The 18,596-nt window shown below is 36.0% G+C and overlaps 2 protein-coding genes across 3 annotated transcripts in view; both read right to left on the bottom strand.

The window, feature by feature from the left end:
• Positions 1-1,804: 1,804 nt before the first annotated feature.
• On the bottom strand, positions 1,805-5,620 carry LOC115965599 (cytochrome P450 CYP736A12-like). 2 transcript variants are annotated; one of them, XM_031084860.1, is made up of 3 exons: positions 4,892-5,620; positions 2,068-2,899; positions 1,805-1,976 (listed from the first exon to the last, which is right to left on the bottom strand). In XM_031084860.1, the coding sequence occupies exons 1-2, from the start codon at positions 5,570-5,572 to the stop codon at positions 2,072-2,074; spliced, it is 1,509 nt and encodes a 502-aa protein (XP_030940720.1). In that variant the 5' UTR covers positions 5,573-5,620; the 3' UTR covers positions 1,805-1,976; positions 2,068-2,071. The 2 variants fall into 2 exon arrangements, with proteins under 2 accessions (XP_030940720.1, XP_030940721.1); XM_031084861.1 differs by lacking the exon at positions 1,805-1,976 and having other exon boundaries at positions 1,983-2,899; positions 4,892-5,572.
• Positions 5,621-6,232: 612 nt separating this feature from the next.
• The window catches only part of LOC115964541, a 14,050-nt gene continuing 1,686 nt past the window's right edge, over positions 6,233-18,596 (bottom strand). Inside the window, exons 2-5 of the mRNA XM_031083834.1 lie at positions 12,685-12,869; positions 12,516-12,563; positions 12,297-12,316; positions 6,233-6,318 (exon numbers count right to left, since the gene is read on the bottom strand). Coding sequence (XP_030939694.1) covers positions 6,242-6,318; positions 12,297-12,316; positions 12,516-12,563; positions 12,685-12,869 — 330 coding nt within the window. The 3' untranslated portion in view covers positions 6,233-6,241. The remainder of the gene's footprint in view (positions 6,319-12,296; positions 12,317-12,515; positions 12,564-12,684; positions 12,870-18,596) is intronic.

Below are 18,596 nucleotides of genomic sequence, written 5' to 3'. Positions count from 1 at the left end.
TTGGCTAATATTTTTTTAAGGTGGTTAATATTCTTCTAACTTCTGTTATAGTATGTTACGTTTGCCTAATATACAACTAAACATTATAAGTTTCAAATTTATTATTCAAATTTATTATCTCGTAACTCTTAAGAAATAAAAAGATCATCATGATAATCAAAACTCATCACAAAACTATAATATTATCTTATCCAAAATTAAAATGAAACCATAGGAATAAAATATAGACTTTATAATAATTTATTACTCAAACAATTGGTATGCACATTGGAATTAGTAGTCATGTAGATTTTGTTTTGATATAAACTCAAATTCTTATTTCCAAAAGAAACCAAGTATTAATCCAAACCAAAATCCAACCAAAGTTATAAGGGGGATTTTTAATGGGAAATTTATAAAACACAACATCAAAACACATATTAAAATTAAAAAAAAAAAAAAAAAAAAAAAAAAAAAAAAAAAAACCATCAATCTAAATGAGAGTTATAAGAAAGAACAAAAATCCACTGAGAAAGAGAGAGAGAGAGTACTCACAGTTTTGTGTGGAAAAAAGATGAATTGAATGGAAGAAATTATATCAAATTTATACAAAACAAGATGGGAAGAAGAATAGTCAAAATATAAGAAGGAAAAAACGATGAATGAAGTTTAATGGTAAAGTAAGAGTAGTAGAAAGATAATGAGATAAAGAGGAAGGAGAAAGGTTGGAGAAGTTAAGTATAACAGTGGATGTGAAATAATAGAGAAAAAGAGTTTTTTTTTTTTTTTTTTTTTTTTTTTTTTTTTTTTTTTTTTGAGAATAAGGAGAATAAAAGTTTAAAAAGAGAAAAAAAGAAGTTGAAAATAAGTAGTGAAATTTACAGCATACATTAATATATATATATATATATATATACACAATTATAACTCAAAGTTGGATGCAGATATTAAATTTGTTGATTCACAGGCACTTGAAATAGTGTTGACTATGTTGATGTCTTTGTAGTTGGAAAAACTAAATGCTTTGATATAGCTAATATTATTGTGAAAGGTCTTTTGATAGTTAACAAGATAGTGAATATTCTGAGTGCTTCAAATGCCCTTTAAAATTTGTAATTCTTTTGTTTCTTTGGCGTAGAGCTTCTATAAGGATCTAGCAACTCCAATATGTAAATGAGCTTAAAACTTTTAGCACTGTCAAGTTTGCAACTCAGTGGTTTACCAATTATTATTATTATTGAAAAGTTCAAATATGTTAAGTAAACATATATTGTTTCCTCAGAAGATGATCTTGTATCATAACGAGTAATATGTAAAAAAAAATCCCTTTAATCAACATGATGAAGTCCACCGAATATTTTTCAAAGGTTGGTCTCTCTTAGAAAAATTCCTAGCTCCAGTCACTGAATGTAAGTTGTAACATCAAGTGAACCAATTGCCCCATATTTGAGTAGTAGCAACAAGAATGCACCATGAGGTTTCTCATGGGTTGAACGAGTGCTTTTCATTTGTTATTAGGACAGATACTTCTTATGGATCCTCTATCCCCATGAACAAAGGATCCTCTATATCCCCATGAACAAAGTGTTTTCATTAATTGTAAAAGATCAGGAGTAAAGGCAAATGAGAAATGCTCCTTTGCCTGGTGTTGAATATGTTGCTTTGATAACCAAGTGAAGCATTCTAGAGGTTGGCGGATGAGTGCCAAAATTTGGTGTTGACATTATTTATAAATAAACATCCATAATCAGTTTTTTATATATATTGCACACCAACGAGATACTTGTAAAAAGGTACTTGTCGCTAAAAATCTTAACGACTTATTTTAAACATTTAGTGAAAGTCTCCAAGTTGTGAGCTATGACATTTAACTTTTAGAAGGACACAGTACATTTGAATCCAATAAACAAGGTAGGCTAATATTTTATTTGAGGTAACATAAAATAACTTGGTGTTGCAATGTCTTCAACTCTTCTTATGGAACCTTTTCGTTTGACCTAAAAAAAAAGATAGATGAAAACCTCCCATTAAAATACATCAAGTATAATTAAGAAAACTTCTTTAAAGATTAAATGATAATTATCTTACAAGTTTAACCAGGTAGGCGATAGGTTGGCATCGCGAGTAAGTGCTTGGCTCTTGGCATTGATAGCCCAAATTTCTCACTCATGTCTAAGTCATTAGGCAACATGCCATTAGGGAGCACCCAATCAAAACAATGCAGCAACTGAGCGAGAACATAAGTGACAGTTGTAAGCCCTAATTGTAATCCAGGGCAGCCTCTGCGACCGGATCCAAATGGTATAAGCTGGAAGTCACGTCCCTTGAGGTCTATATTATTATTTATAAACCTTTCAGGGTAAAATTCTTCCACATTATCCGACCACACATAAGGATCTCGTCCAATAGCCCAAGAATTTATTATTACTAGTGATTTCTTGGGTATGTAATATCCACTAATCTCAATGTCCTCCATTGATTCACGTGGGATTAGAAATGGTGCAACAGGATGTAGTCTGAAGCTTTCCTTAATCACCATACTCAAGTAAGTTAAATTTGCTAAATCTGTTTCCTCCACCATCCTATTCATTCCAATTACACGTTCTAGCTCATCCTGTACAAGTTTCATTATCCGTGGATGCCTCAAGAGTTCAGAAATGGTCCATTCAACGCTAAAAACTGAAGTGTCATATGTAGCCGTAATCAAGTCTATAAAGATACCCTTGATAACTCTTCGATCAATTTTACATGAATTCTCATCAGAGGGATTCAAGGGTTGATTCATCAAAGAAAGTAACATGTCCATAAAGTCCTTTTCACAACTTTGTGGGCCACTAGGAATTTGTTCATGCTCCTGGATAATGTTCTCCAATACTACATCAAGAGTCTTGCCAATTTTCTTAATGCGCGGTGTCAATCCCTGAGGGTAATGAATGGTTAGAAAACTAAGTAAACAATACCATTTTTGAGAACCCAAATATAACAAGGTTTAAAGTGTAAAGAAAACGTTAGTTTATTTAAGGGTTAAAATTAGATAAGCTTCTTTAGGATAAAATTATATATATAGTGTAAGGTGAAGTAATATTACACCACTTAGTAATTTTTTATTAGATGACAGTTTTGATATATTTACCATTTGATTACATTTTTACTTATTCCCTTTTTGTTAAAAAATTCCTAGATTATCAAGGATTAACACCATGCCTTTTATCAAAGGATTAAGTATCCATTTGGATACAGATGAAAACTCACGCGTCTACATTTTTGCCTTTTTTTTTTTTTTTTTTTTTTGACCAACATCTCTTGCACTATTTATGGAACATGAATAGTGCATTAAGACAAATGTACAGTGTTTGGAAGAGTAAACAGTAACCCAAAAATTTTTTTTTTTATTTTCAGCAATAAGTTTTTAATTTTCAGCAAAATAAGTGGTATCCAAACACACCTTAAATTTCATTTTTTGTATATATGTTACATATACATGCAATATGATTTTATACATATATAACACTTATTGGAACAAAATACACCACTTAATAAATTTAATATAGATACCAAATTCCATGTCCATCAAATATTATTTAAGGTAAAATAAAGATGTAACTAGCATCTTATCTTGAGCTGTTGCATTTCTTTTTCTATTACTTACAATCAACCACATTAAAATTGAGACATAAAATTTATATCTTAAAATTTTTCATCTATAACATTACATACCAATGTGGCATATAGAGTGGGCAAAGAGGGGCCAAGGAACAAAATTTTTCTGCAATAACTATTGCCGTAACTCTAACATGACCGTAAAACAGTATGCTCATCTTTTAATACGGTAGGGTCATTATGGATTTTTTTTTTTTCCCCAAGAATACTCATTTACTCCGTATACATGCATGGCACAACAGCTAAAACTTGTGGATGGACCCAAAATTATTGAACCAGATGTTGGGATATATGCGTTGTAGAGAAAGTAAATGGTAGGACAAAAATTTAACAATAAGCTTTGTTTTGAGGTGTTGTGGGCCATAATATATAATCGTTTTTATTTTTTTTATTTTTTTTTTATTTATGATATGCTACCAAATTAGTTTATTGTAAAAGTGTTATGAAATATATATATATATATATATATATACTAAGTTGGTAGCATATCATAAATCAAAATAAAATAAAATAAATAAAAAATTATATATTATGGCCCACAATAAATATATATATATATATATATATATATATTTGTATCCATGATAGAAATCTCATTCTAACCTAATTTAAATGTATGTGTGTGTGTTTTAAAAATAAAAAAAGTGTATGTGTGAAACTCCCACCCCATTCATAAGAAATTTGTATTTATAAAGTAAGTATTACACTAATGGTGTTCGATTGTTTATAAGATATATTATGACCATAGAAAATCTTACGCGCTATTAGTTGCAAATATTGTCTGTCAATGAGGAGTAGGGTGTGGGGGAAGATTAGTTAATTAATTATCAATAAGGAACAAATAAAATAAATAGTGGTAAGAGAAGTGCTGAGGATGAGATTAAAACAAGAAAATACTAGAAAGAAGAAAAATTATAAATAGTAGTAATAGAAGTGTTAAAACCATGTATCTTACAATTTATTAATTGAGTTAAACAAAACTCACAATTAAACAACTCATAAAAATTAAAGACTTAGTATAACCGCTACTGATGTTTTAGCATTTACCGTGAAGTTTTAACCGCTACTGAGACACTTTTGGGCCAACAACATTACTAGGTGGACGAAGAAATAGGCATGAAATGTAAAAGAAAAATCGACTGTTTTTAGATTCTCCAAAAAATTTATTAAAAAAGAAAAAAGGCAATTAAATCAATGGCTAAGTTAATCAAAGGGAGAATAAAGTTGAAAAGATAAAAACATTGAAATATACCTGTAGATCAAGTGCCCCAAGGTAGGGAACATAATCTGCTAGATTGAAAGCACCCATCATGTTCAAGGTCTCGTCAATAAGTGCCTTCAAGTCGAATCTATGATAATGACTTCGACCAAATACCATTCTACGCGTTGATTCCTCAACGAGTTTGCCCACTTTCTCACTAAGGTCCACAACCTCATGAGCTACCGCAGCCTTTTTCAGTGACTGTACCAATGATCCTACCAGCTCCTTCCTCATAGGTGCAAATGACTCTATTTTTGAAGCACTCAAAAGCTGCGACGCAACGAGCTTCCTAAGGCTACGCCAATATGGACCATACTCGGAGAAAGCAATACCTTTGGACATACCAATGATCTTGGAGGCTTGGAATATAGGTCGGTTGGCAAAAACGGCGTCATGGGTCCTTAAAATTAGCTCAGCAGTTTGGGAAGATGAGACCACAATAGTTGGGACATGGCCAAGCCGCAATGACATGATGGGTCCGTATTTTTTGGCTAAGTTTTCGAGAGCACGATGTGGGAGGCTACCCAAGTAACCCAACATGTAAAAATTCCCAATAATGGGAAAAGACCGGGGACCCGGTGGGAGTACTAGTTTACGTCCTTTTTTGTGCATGAATGTCCAGATGATGGATCCAAGGAGTAGCAGGAAAATGGCTAATGTTAGTGGAAACATTTTGGAAATTGAGTTGGCTAAGGAAAGGCTAGAATGTTGGAGACTAGAAGGGATTTTTTGCTGAGTTGGAGATTGGAATGTGTCGGGGATTATTTATAAACTTTTGAGACCAGAAAATCCAAACTATCATAAGATGATACCTCTTTTTTCCAAATAGTTTTCCTCCAAACTAATTTTGAAGGAAAACTCTTTAAATTACGTCAATATCTTTTTATTGGACGTGAATTTTAAAAATCTATATGTTAAATTACATATTCTTATTGTATTCTTCTTACTTACAAAATTTCAAGAATATCAAATATTAATAGCTATGTTATCAATTAGATGTTTAAATTTTAAGTTTTTATAATCTAAAATTATGTATAAAAAAATAAGTTTGTTGATTGAATATTAATTAACATCTGATTTGGATGAAATTTGACATATATGTTAAGAATATGCAATCTAATAATTAGATTTTTTTTTTAATTTACAACTAATAAAAAGGTACAAAAAAAATTTAAATAGCATATTTTTAAACTAATTTGATGAGAAATTTTGTCCTATATTTTTTTTTACACAAGATTTTGAAATGAGATTGGAATGATAAACGTGTAAAGTTTAATCAATAATGGTGAGTTCCCACTAGTCGCACACGGACAAATACAAAGTGACTCGGATTACCACTTCTTATCGCCAAAAGTATGTGGACCTCACCTGTGGGGGAGGATCGGATACTCCTGAGACAAAAAATAAACAGATGCAAACTGAACACGTGTCAATTTCGTGCACAAAAATCAGAGGTGACTGTGAATAGTATAGGCTTGAGTTTCTTTCTTGGTAAATTATTGGCTTTGAGTTTCGTATAACATATATAGGAGGATGTATGTTAGAACAATTGTATGCAAACTTTCCTCATAAGTCATAATCCACTACTGTCTTTTAACTTTAAGATTTATTTTTTATTTTTTACCGACCCCTTTTTTCGTGGTGGCCAATCAGTCGAGTAAAAGGAGGAAATAAAAAATCTATTAAATAATTTCAATCATTGTACTCTATTTCAATCATTTTACACATGTACTCTCTCTCTCTTTCTCTCCATGGAAAAAATTAATTATTGCCCAAAAAAAAAAAAACGAATGCAATCTACAGATAACAGATCTACCCATTAACACAAGATATTTGTAATTCTTTCACATAAAGAAAAAAATTTTGATTATGTGGAAGGCAAAATGAAGAAATTTTGTAGTAATGAGCTACTTGACATAATCATAGATCATGGATAATAAGTTCCTGTTTTTATATATGAGTAATGTATATATATATATATATATATATATAAGACAATTATTTTAATAGTTGTTGAGTTGGTAAGTTTTCACTCATTCTTATCTACGTCTAAACTTATTAATAATATTACCTTTTTTTTTCAATCTGTCATACTAACAAGTATCAATTTTTTTAACAAACAGAGCTCACAGTCATTGCAATTAGGAGACTTGTAAGTTGTAACTAGCAGATACAGTTTGACATTTATCTAGCAAGCTAATGGTTTTTGCTAAAATCTTTGTGGGGGGTGTTGTTGGAGATTCTTCAAAGTAGTAGGCATTAATGGGATTCTGCAAAGGTGGGTGGAAGAGAAGGTTTTAACGGAGAAAATAAGTAGGTTTTTTGAAGTTATAACGTTTTCTGGTGATACTAATAAGTAGCCACGTCATTTAATTTTAAAAGGGCATTCTAAGATACATGAAATAAGATATTACACTAGATTTTGTCCTGTATATTTTATGATAGAAACAAAATAGCTTCAAAAAGTCGAAAGTTTTTTTGTCACTTTATACTTAAATATGCACTCTCCAAAAAATAAATAAATAAATATGGACCACATCCCCTTCACTCATAGTCAATTTCTCTCCATTGATTCCTCACTTAATTATATTGGCCTCACCTATTGGGAGTATTAGATAGACACTCTTCTATATATAAATAGGGGTCATGTTAACGGATGTTCTTTGAAAAATTGTTAATAATCTATTTTAGAAAAGTTTTGATATCAATTTTATGGGAAATAGAAAAAGCTGTCACAACATATATATTCACAAGTGACAATAAACCCGTATTGCAGTGACTTCAGTCTCTTTTATTATTAGCAGTGGTGAATAAAATCTCCCACATATCAACAAACCTATGGGTTCACCTACTATCCTTTTCATAATTTTTTTTTTCATCCTCTACCCAATAGATCACTTTGATTGAGTAAATGAATAACTCCAAAAAAGAATGAATAATTGGAAACGGGAAACTCCAAAGTATTTGTCCTAACACTGATGACCTTGCAAAGGTACATTTTCATTGATAACTCTCCATTATCTATAAACAAATATGCATAATAAGTTTTTTAAAGATGTTTGCACATCATAGGGAGAAATCTACAGCATTTTTCAAGTGTACTACTATTAGAATCTTGACTTACTTGTACCATATAGATAATGTGCCTATAACTCATTAACAAACTCATTTAAATGAGGGAAAATATCATCTTAAAGAAAAAGATCTCTTTGTGTGTGCACTCACAAGCCAAAGTTTTGAACTCACATAAACGCCCACAAAAGTAATCAGGAATTCGTAATAGAAAAAGAGACAAAAATAGAGAATTTTTAAACTGCTTGTCATTCCTATGAGGAGAATATTACCTGTGTTCTTATAACATCATTGATTAAAATAAAATGCTAACAAAAGTCAACACAAAGTTTTTCCTTCTCTTTATTTTTTTATTTTATTTCAGGTACAACTACTTATAAGATTAAAGGAAATATATTGATCTCGTGTAAGGAAAGGAGCAAATAGTGGGAGTAATATTTGAAAGTGAAGTGAAGAGAGAAATAGGAAGAAGCCAAAATTTGAGAGAGGAGAGAAATTAGAGTGTCTGAAAGGATGACCAGTGAACAATGGAGTTGTTGGGTGTAAGTATCACATACCACTCCACTTATATTGGTCAAAGCTTGTGGTAAGACTTGTTATATCATCAGTGCAGTTTTTTTTTTTTTTTTCTTTTTTTTTCGAGAAGATCATCAATGCAGATTTGAAGCAGCGTTTTACAGAGGCAATTGTAAGACACGCATGATCACTTAACCAAACGGTGTGTTTGTTTTGTTTAGACCCTTGTATACTTGGATTATTAAACCTAATTATAAATTAATTAACTAAGCTGATATTTAGGTTTATTATGAGATCTAGGTTAAATACAAGCAATCATATTACAAAGTGAGGAAAAGTAAAGAAGACAAGCGATATGATTACCCAGAAAAACCAATGAAACCAACAAATTTAAGGTAAAAAGTCTGGGGAGGATTTAACATAATCTATCTTTAAGGCCACAAATTCACTATGATAGAATGGAAGATTTACAATAGATTTTTCCATAAATCTAAAGTTATCTCTTGTAATACTTACTTACACGACCATGTGCAGCTCTAAATCTACAGACTCTTCTATCTTAATTTGTCGCACACAAACACTCACGTTTGTGACTCTGAGATCCTATTCAAAATTTTAAATCATCAGCTATGTATGATCTTGTTGCAGTAACTTCAGATCTACTAGTTCTAATAATGTGTAGATGGAATTTTGGTAGTGACTTTGAAAGAAGAAGGCACAGTACCTTTTAGATCTCAAAAGAGTACCTCCAAAATCATACCAAAATGTGCCTTAAGGTTTCCTTTAAACACTAGGAGAATTAGATTAGAAACCGTAATCATTTAATGGGATTAATGGGCTGTTGGACCTTCATTAAATTCTACAGATCCATGTCTTGATCGATTGAACCTGTAACTTCCTTTTTCTTGTATTCTAACTTGCAACACCTTGAGCATTGTCTAATTATACCTATAGATTTAGGAATCTATATTTAGACAAGTTTGTGTTTATGGTTTACCAATTGTTCTAAAATAGTGCATATAGAAAACTAAAAGCTTGGAATTCTCCACTTTACAAACTGAAAATTGTTTTTCACTTTTCAGCTTTAAGAGGGGAGAAAAATACCTTCAGCAAAATGCCAAATGGGTGTCAAATATTACTAAAAAGCTTTAAAGAACTCTTTTACACAATGCCCGCCAGAGCAAATTTTGCTAAACCAAACTAATATCTTTAAGAATTGGACAAAGTTTGCCATATGAACCAATCAATGGCTCCAGGAACACCCCCCCCCCCGGCGGGGATGCTGGGCAGTGCCACTACATTGATGGTGAATTAATCTCCTGGTAGACAGTTTATCCATTTCCTCAAAGTATGCCATGAACCACTTGCTCTTCTTGAGTGTCTCATAAGCTCATTTCACTTGAATTTAAATCAGAGTCATGACTGAGAGGTCATCACTATCACAAACAATCTTTGAGTCATCACTCATCATCAATTCATCAACACCCATTACTCTCAACACCAACATAGTGGGGGGTTTGGGATGATTGCATCATTCAACTACCCATTTTTTGAATACTTGGATTGAGTGTGATCAGCTCTAGCAGACCAATATGACCTTTGCTATAGGGGTGGAGACACTACAGGTTGTCACCCCGTGTCATTGTTCTGCCAAGAACTCTTAGTGTGTTGGATTCAAGCATTCATTCTGTCACTGCAATTCTTAAGATCAGCATTTTGTGTCTTCATGGAATTGCCTTTAGCCATTCCTGATTGGCTGGTACCATGCACTGAGCTTCTGAATCACATCAGGATGTCCCCATGCAAAAGAAGTAGAATTTTGAGGAAAATTGGGTCTTGTAGACACATTGTGAATTTCAACTGATTGACCTGTGGACGAGAGCTTTATATATAATTGTGAGCTTGAGAAATGGGTCACTATTATCATCCATAAGAGGATTCTACCTGCCTTCTCTGGAACTTATCATTGTAAGAATTTCTGTTAGTGTATAATTGTTTCAAATACCAAATTCAGCAAACTGTCAAACCTTTAAAGAAAAAATTATGAAGAGGATATGATCCTTGCAGTCACCAGTTAAACCAAGCAAAGGCCAGTGTACTAAGTTTGTGATAGGAGTAATATTTTTTATACCATATGGTTCAAGAGATGTGATTTTACTTCATATGCACATAATATATGATTATTAAAGATTAGCCTAACAAGACAGTACTACTTGAAAATTCATTTATCTGCTTTTAACAAGGTGATGACACAAGTGAAATAGTCAATAAACTACTCTCATTTGTTCCATATGTCAATGCCATGCACACTTTCTTTTTTTTTCAATAAATCAATGACACGCACACTAGCAATACTCTAACCAAAGATAGTACACACAACATGACAGAGCAAGTTTACCAGTGGCCAGTCTCAGATTTTAGACAATGATAATTGTAAATCCTTGACATGTGAAGAAACAAAATAGTATGCTACAGAGCATGAACTTGTTGTCTACTGGAAAATAAAGGTAATTGAGCACGTTCAATTCCAAGGAAGACTTGATAGAATCAACTTTTAGATCCTAACAATTCTGGTACAAGTTTTAGAAAATTTCAGCTGATCAAATTCTGAATAGGAGATATATTGAAATTTGGGATATTGATTTTAAATATGGAAATGACTACAGCAGCATCTAGAATAATTATAGAAGATTGAGCATAACAAGCAGAAAGCTTGATATATCATACAAAGATGATAAGAATAAGAAGAATGAGATACAAGAAGAATGAGATACAAGCACAACATTTTATACAGAAATTTTACCACAAGCTTTGAGAGAGGTTCTTTCGCATACAAAATCAGAGAATGCAGTTTAAAGGTCAAAATTCAATAAGAGATCTAGACAAACCAAAAGGATGTCATGAAAAGTTTGACTCGGGTCATTCAGACATGGATAATCATCTTTTGACAGTTCACCTTTGTGAAGTTTTTCAATAAGTTCCTAAAAGATGTCAAGAATTTGGGCCTTGTAAGCCATTGATTCCATAAAGCTTTAATTCAAAGTTACAGGATAACTGAATTGATCACATTATGACAATGTAGAAAAGATATTAGTCACACATAAGTCCTCCATTGCCACGATACTCTCAAGGTAGCAAGATATATTTAAGACATGCAAACCATTGTCCATTATACCCCTTGAAATGGACAATGGTCTTCCTTGATTTCCTTTTCTAATGGTTTTAATTTTTGTGAATAGCTATTATAGAGGTTTTGGTTTTCATTAAAATAATGGCAAGCAAATCATTGTCACAGAAAACCACTGTTGTACTTTGTAAACTTGGAATGCAGCAGTTAGGTATTTTGAGTTTTCTGACTGGTTTGTTTCATTTGTTTAGTTACTGTTTAACTTTATAGTTTATTCTGGTCACTTTTTCCCTTACTCTCCCATCCTCCGAACATAGAGCTCGGTTGAATGGGAAGCCCAACAAACTTAAAAACACTAACAATGAACACTGAAAGTAACTTTTGGGTCTAATGCATAGGCAGTGCTCTCCTCTCTTTTACTCACCTTTGTTTATACCAGAAGATAAAGCCCTTCACACTCTAATGACCAAGAATACATATATTCTTCTTTTCAATACGCCTACACACTTATGTTTATACCACAACAAAAACCCCCCTCACACTCTAATGACCAGGGTCAAAGCGAGGCACTTCACTGCTTCAACTGATAATATACATATACACACACACACACACACACACATATTTTATTTTTTTTCTTCTTTTCAGTAAGCAATTTAATTCTGATTGTAAGGGGTTTACCTAGAGAAATTATCCAACTCCTGCCAAGCCAGAGAAAAAAACCCAAATTGTTCAACCCAGCCAGAAAAACCTATGATAAATAACCCAAAAAGTATAAACGGCAATACTAACAAACCCAGCCAGACAAAACAAAGAAAAATAAACCAAATTGAAATCAGTATTAAACGTACAATTAGAAGTTTTACTAATTCAAGTATATACAATAACTTATTCTCTCACCTGCTATGAACCAAAAGGAATAATAGATTGGTTTTGTTCCTAGCAACCCTGCGAAACCAAAAGGTAAACAAAAACAAAACAAAATTAATAACAATTCAGCCATACAGAGAACAAACGGCAACAATTAAAAAACCCATATGGAAAATTAAAGAATAAGGATGAGACGTACTGAGATTTTTGGAAACTTCGAACAAAAGGGCAGAGAGACGGAAGAAGCGCCGCTGAGTTGGATTGGATGTGGATTTCAGGTTGGATTGGAATAGAAGAAGCTAGAGGGTGGCGCCACCGAGTTGGATTGAGATTCGGCGGTGCGCCGTTGTCTGGTTCTTCTATTGTGGGTATGGGTTTGTTGAGCTAGAGAGGCAAATGTGATACTGTTATGAGACGAGATAGAGGAAAACGAGACAGAGCTGGAGAGGCTTTAGCGTTGAGACGTCAGACGAGACAGAGTAGAGAGGAAAACAGAGGCGTTGTTGATGCGTGAATGATTCTGCGTTCTTTTGCTTTGATTTTTTTGGTTTATATATATAACCTGTTTAGCCAGTCACCAGTATCCCTTAAAATTATACCAATGGTCAGGATTTAAACAATATTAAATCAACGGTTAAGATTAAGGTGGGTACTGTACCCCCCATTTTCTGGAGGGGGTATGGTAGAATGACCCCTCATAAGAATGATTGATGACTTAGAACTCTTGTTTCTTTATGATGAAGAACCCATAAGGCTTGAAAGAGATTAAAATCTATTTAATCAACCTTAACAATATTTCAGCTCTTTCCTTTTATGTCATTTAAATTTCTGCACTTTACTTCCTTGCCATTTATTTTTTGCACCTTAATTATTATTGTTGTCTATTTACATTCATCATCATTAATGTTGCCATAAAATAAATGTGCTTGTATAAAACAACTCCTCTACACACTATCCTAAGGAAATGCTTTTTAAAAATCTTTTCCAACATTTTTCTTAAAAAATGAAGTCTTTCAAATAAAAAAGAGAGTTTTCTAAAAAAATATTCTTTTCTAAAAATAAAAATAAAAATAACCTTTTTTTTAAAGAGTTTTCAAAAAAAAAAAAAAAACTTTTCCTTTTAAAAAAGGGAAATCTGAAATTAATATGTATTCAAAAATGTTTTTCCTAAATATTAAAAACAGTGGTTTCAAAATGATGTGTAAGGACACGATTCCTGCGCGGCCCAGTGACATTTTTGGGTTCACGCGGGAGAGATCCCTCACAATACAATTTGTAGAGAGTGGGCTTGAAAAGCTTGGGCTTGGTCACGGGACGATGGTCCGGTCTGGATTTCAGAGAGGTCCCTGTGGAAAGTGGACTGGGCCTAAACGTTTAAAGCCCCGCCGTGCTGCCACTTCTGAGAATGGGCTCCTCGGACTTGATCCGAGGACCCTTGTGGTCCTTTCCGGCTGTCCAACGGAGGACCTTCTCTATTCTCTGCATGGATCGTTCCGGCGATCTTATTCATGAAGTCTTTCTCTTTTCCTCCTCCCCCACTAGATTCACTTACTTCTCCTTTTATACTAGCGTGCGTTCGATGTCCTTTGTCCACGTGTAGGGTCAGTCTTTACAAATACTGACATTGGTCCCATCAGTCTAATCCCGGAATTGTTGGGGATGACTTGATAAAGCTGCAGAGTACGGTTCTGTCAGGCATTGGGCCTTATCCAGAAGGGTATTTAGGGTAATCGCCCCAAGGTATTTTGGATTTCCTCCCGAATTTGTCCCTTTATTCTGGGGGGATTATGGGCCTGCCGAGGACTAGACTGTCCTTGGCTGCCTCCCAAAATTGGTCTGTGCTCTGCGTCATGGAGCTTGGGCTACAATTCTCCTCGGATTGGGCCCTCAGACTCTCTAAGGGTGAATGGGCCTGGTCCACGAATTGTTGGGCCCCACAATAGCCCCTCAAAACCCTTCTATCCGAATTCCGGATTGGAAAGGAGGGTTTTGGCAAACCCGGGCCCTTAATATGGCCCATTTAGCTTGATCCCGCATTTATGTGAGCGGTTTCCCAGGAAGTTAGGCGGTTTTTGGGGGATTCCTTTTAATCCGCTCGGAATCTGCTCCTGCCGCTTGGATGTCCCAGACGCGCCCTTAATGAATCCCCTTAACGAGGCTCATTTATATCCGGCGGCTCATTTGATAAGGTGGAGAAGTGAAACGGACGCCTCTTTTTTCTTCAGATTCTTTGGGAAAGTTGAATACATTTAATGCCATCCGTTCTGCTCTTCCTATAAGTAGGCAAGCAGGAGGCCATCACTTTCGTACTAACCCCCTTCCCTTCTTATGAGATCACGACAAATGATGAAGAGATCATGCCCCTCCTCTAGACACCATATTCTGATAAAACTTGAAATGGCTCGATCAGGGCAAGGGTGGCGCAGACTTAAGATCCGTCCCGCCTCTCTTTTAGCCAAAATCCGAAGCAGGGGCTCATCACGCCGAACTCTTGGCGTGACTGAGTCGAGAATACCCAATATCAGCACCACCCGGCTCCTCATGAGCGTACCTAATATGGCACCAACGTGTTAGGAGTCAGGGCTGAGGCAGGGGCTAAGTGCTTCTACTTCTCCCTCTTTTGCTCCTCGGTGCCCTCCTCTACCTTCTTCTTATAGTCTTCTCAGCACCAGTTCCGTCTTGGTGCCTTCCCTTTTCCCTCTTTTGTTCCTTTTCTTTCTTTTCATCCCTACTCTCTTCTTCTCCTCCTTCTTTACTCATGTCCTCCATCTTCCTCATTCATCTCCTCCATCTTCTTCAATTCTTCTTCCTTCTCCTTCAATTCTTCTTCCTTGTTCTTCATCCTTTTCCGAAGGAGGTTCTTGTCACGATATGAGCAATGTTGAGACAGAGACTGAAGAGACCTTGAAGATGAGTTTAGAAGAAGCCTGACTGTTTACTTCTCTGTACTGCGAGTGTTATCGTTGCTTTAGCAGTTCTTCTTTTGTATAGGCTTGTTTGAGCCCTTTTTCGTACATTGTAATAATCTCTTATATTAATAAAAGTGTTTACTATTTCATTTTGCATATTCCGTTTATGTTTTTGTATATTGGTAAACGCTGCTCGGCTCAATGAGAAAGTATCTAAAACCGATGACAACTAAGACCAAAATACTTGATAATAAAAAGATGTTGCCATAACTTTAATATAAGTGTTTGGCCCAATAAGGCCGACCAGTGAAAAGTAATAATTACCATGCTGGCCGAGGAGAGAACTGGAGGTTTGATGCCGTGTTTGGGTCCGAGGACCATACAAGGCCTTGACTCTATCCAAAACTCGTAATAATAATAGTTTTTATACTTGGTTTCCCCATAGGCTTGAGTCCGAGGACCATGCAAGGCCTTGGTTCAGTCCAAAACTCGTAATAATAATAGTTTTTATACTTGGTTTCCCCATAGGCTTGAGTCCGAGGACCATGCAAGGCCTTGGTTCAGTCCAAAACTTGTAATAATAATAGTTTTTATACTTGGTTTCCCCATAGGCTTGAGTCCGAGGACCATGCAAGGCCTTGGTTCAGTCCAAAACTTGTAATAATAATAGTTTTTATACTTGGTTTCCCCATAGGCTTGAGTCCGAGGACCATGCAAGGCCTTGGTTCAGTCCAAAACTTATAATAATAATAGTTTTTATACTTGGTTTCCCCATAGGCTTGAGTCCGAGGACCATGCAAGGCCTTGGTTCAGTCCAAAACTTGTAATAATAATAATAATAATAGTTTTTATACTTGGTTTCCCCATAGGCTTGAGTCCGAGGACCATGCAAGGCCTTGGTTCAGTCCAAAACTTATAATAATAATAGTTTTTATACTTGGTTTCCCCATAGGCTTGAGTCCGAGGACCATGCAAGGCCTTGGTTCAGTCCAAAACTTGTAATAATAATAGTTTTTATACCTGGTTTCCCCATAGGCTTGAGTCCGAGGACCATGCAAGGCCTTGGTTCTGTTTCATTCCCTCTCCTTAGGTACCCCGTACGCAGCCGGGCAGGAGGTTGTCCCTGGCATTAGTTATTACCCGGCGTGGGCCGTAGTCCGTGGGCTATCATGTAGCAGGGGCATGGGCCGCGAATTTTCTAGGCCCACAGATCAGGAGATATTTCCATAGTCTTTGGCCACGCGGCACTTTTGGGTGTCCCGATGTTCGAGGTGCACCTCCACGAGGCTCCTTTAGTCTTGTCGTTGCAGAGGTTTGTTGGAAGTCGAGCTGGAGACGTTTTGTCTGTAGCGTTCCTTGGGAAGCTGCGCTAATTAAATGCCACCACCCTATCTCCTCAAATAAATAAGAGAGCAAGTTTCTTTGCCTAGGCACCAGCTCCTTAGTCTCCTCCTTCAGCTCCCTTCCGCAGTAAGTCATGTTTGAGACGAGGGTCGGGGAAGAAAAACTCTCTCCGCCGCAAAGGCGCCACGTTCTCCTAAGGCTCAGAAGAGTGATATACGGGCAACGAAGGCGTAGATTCAAAGAGATATTCCCTTATGACAGAGGGGAGAGGGTGTTTCCCACGCTTTTAGTCAAAATCCGAAGCAGGTTCTGGTCATGCCAGATTTTTGGTATGTCCGAAGAAGGAATTTCCACCATCAGCACTGTCTACCTTGTAGCCGGCAAATTTCTGCGGGGGCTCCCCAACTTCCGGCTCCCTGCACCTTCTTTGTAGATGGTGTTAGCCTGAGGTCAGGTTCTTTTGCTGCCTGAGTTTCGGGCACGTGAAAGCGTAGAGGATGAAACGAGGTCTTGAGGCAGTAGCCAACCTCTCCTCTGTGCTACATGCATCCTCCCACTGCGGCGTGAGGCTCAAGTTGGGCTCCTTTGCTGCCGGAGCTATGGGCATGCGAAAGCATGGGGGAAGGGACAAGGCCTCGAAGCAGTAGCCAACCTCTCGTCTGTGCTACCTCCTCGGCCTTCTCTTGCTTTCTTGCAACTTTCCTTTCTATCGTGTAGCAAGTTTTATCACAAGTTGATTTCAGCTTCTGTTGTATGCTGTACTGTTTCTTTGTTTTAATAAAAAAGGAAATTTTGCCTACTTATTTTGAATACTGCTCTTTTGGCAACATTATTTTGTGGAAGGGTGTGCTCCCTGTGTTTGTTTCTTCAATGATACTTAGAGCAGGAAGTTTTGAAACATAATCCAATCAATTCTAATGTACCAACACTACCAAACATTACGGCAATAATTCATAGCAAGTTTAACTCAGGAAACTAGCAAAGATAACAATTGAATATTCTGTGATAAATATGAGTACCGTCCGAGGAGTTGACGGAGGGTAAAGAACTCAAATCGTTTCTCAGAGGACGTATTGCCCTACGTCGCGTCGATTCCCTTGGTGCTGCAGATATAAGAGCAGACTTGCGAATCCCCGCAATTTGGGAACTGACCCAATGGCGAGTGGAGAGCTTTCCTCAGATGAATCCAAATTCTACGTAATGTAGTTTTTCCTTACGAGTAGTTGGTTTTCCCATAGGTTTGAGTCCGAAGACCATACAAGACCTTGGTTCTGTCCACAACTCGTGATATTTATCTCTTGCACTTGGTTTCCCCATAGGTTTGAGTCCGAGGACCATGCAAGACCTTGGTTCTGTCCAGAGTTTATGAGATTTGTTTTTCGTGTTTGGTTTCCCCACAGGCTTGAGTCCGTGGACCATGCAAGGCCTTGGTTCTGTCCAAAACTTTTGATATTGATCTCTTGTACTTGGTTTCCCCATAGGTTTGAGTCCGAGGACCATGCAAGACCTTGGTTCTGTCCAAAGTTTGAGATTTGTTTTTCGTGTTTGGTTTCCCCACAGGCTTGAGTCCCCACAGGCTTGAGTCCGTGGACCATGCAAGGCCTTGGTTCTGTCCAAAACTTTTGATATTGATCTCTTGTACTTGGTTTCCCCATAGGTTTGAGTCCGAGGACCATGCAAGACCTTGGTTCTGTCCAAAGTTTGAGATTTGTGTTTCGTGTTTGGTTTCCCCACAGGCTTGAGTCCGTGGACCATGCAAGGCCTTGGTTCTGTCCAAAACTTTTGATATTGATCTCTTGTACTTGGTTTCCCCATAGGTTTGAGTCCTGTCCTAAAACTTTTATATTGATCTCTTGTA

The sequence above is a fragment of the Quercus lobata genome, chromosome 10, assembly GCF_001633185.2.
Source record: "Quercus lobata isolate SW786 chromosome 10, ValleyOak3.0 Primary Assembly, whole genome shotgun sequence".
NCBI classification, from domain to species: Eukaryota; Viridiplantae; Streptophyta; class Magnoliopsida; order Fagales; family Fagaceae; genus Quercus; species Quercus lobata.
Note: the sequence above shows the minus strand (reverse complement) of the source record. Positions and strands in the feature narration are given on the sequence as shown.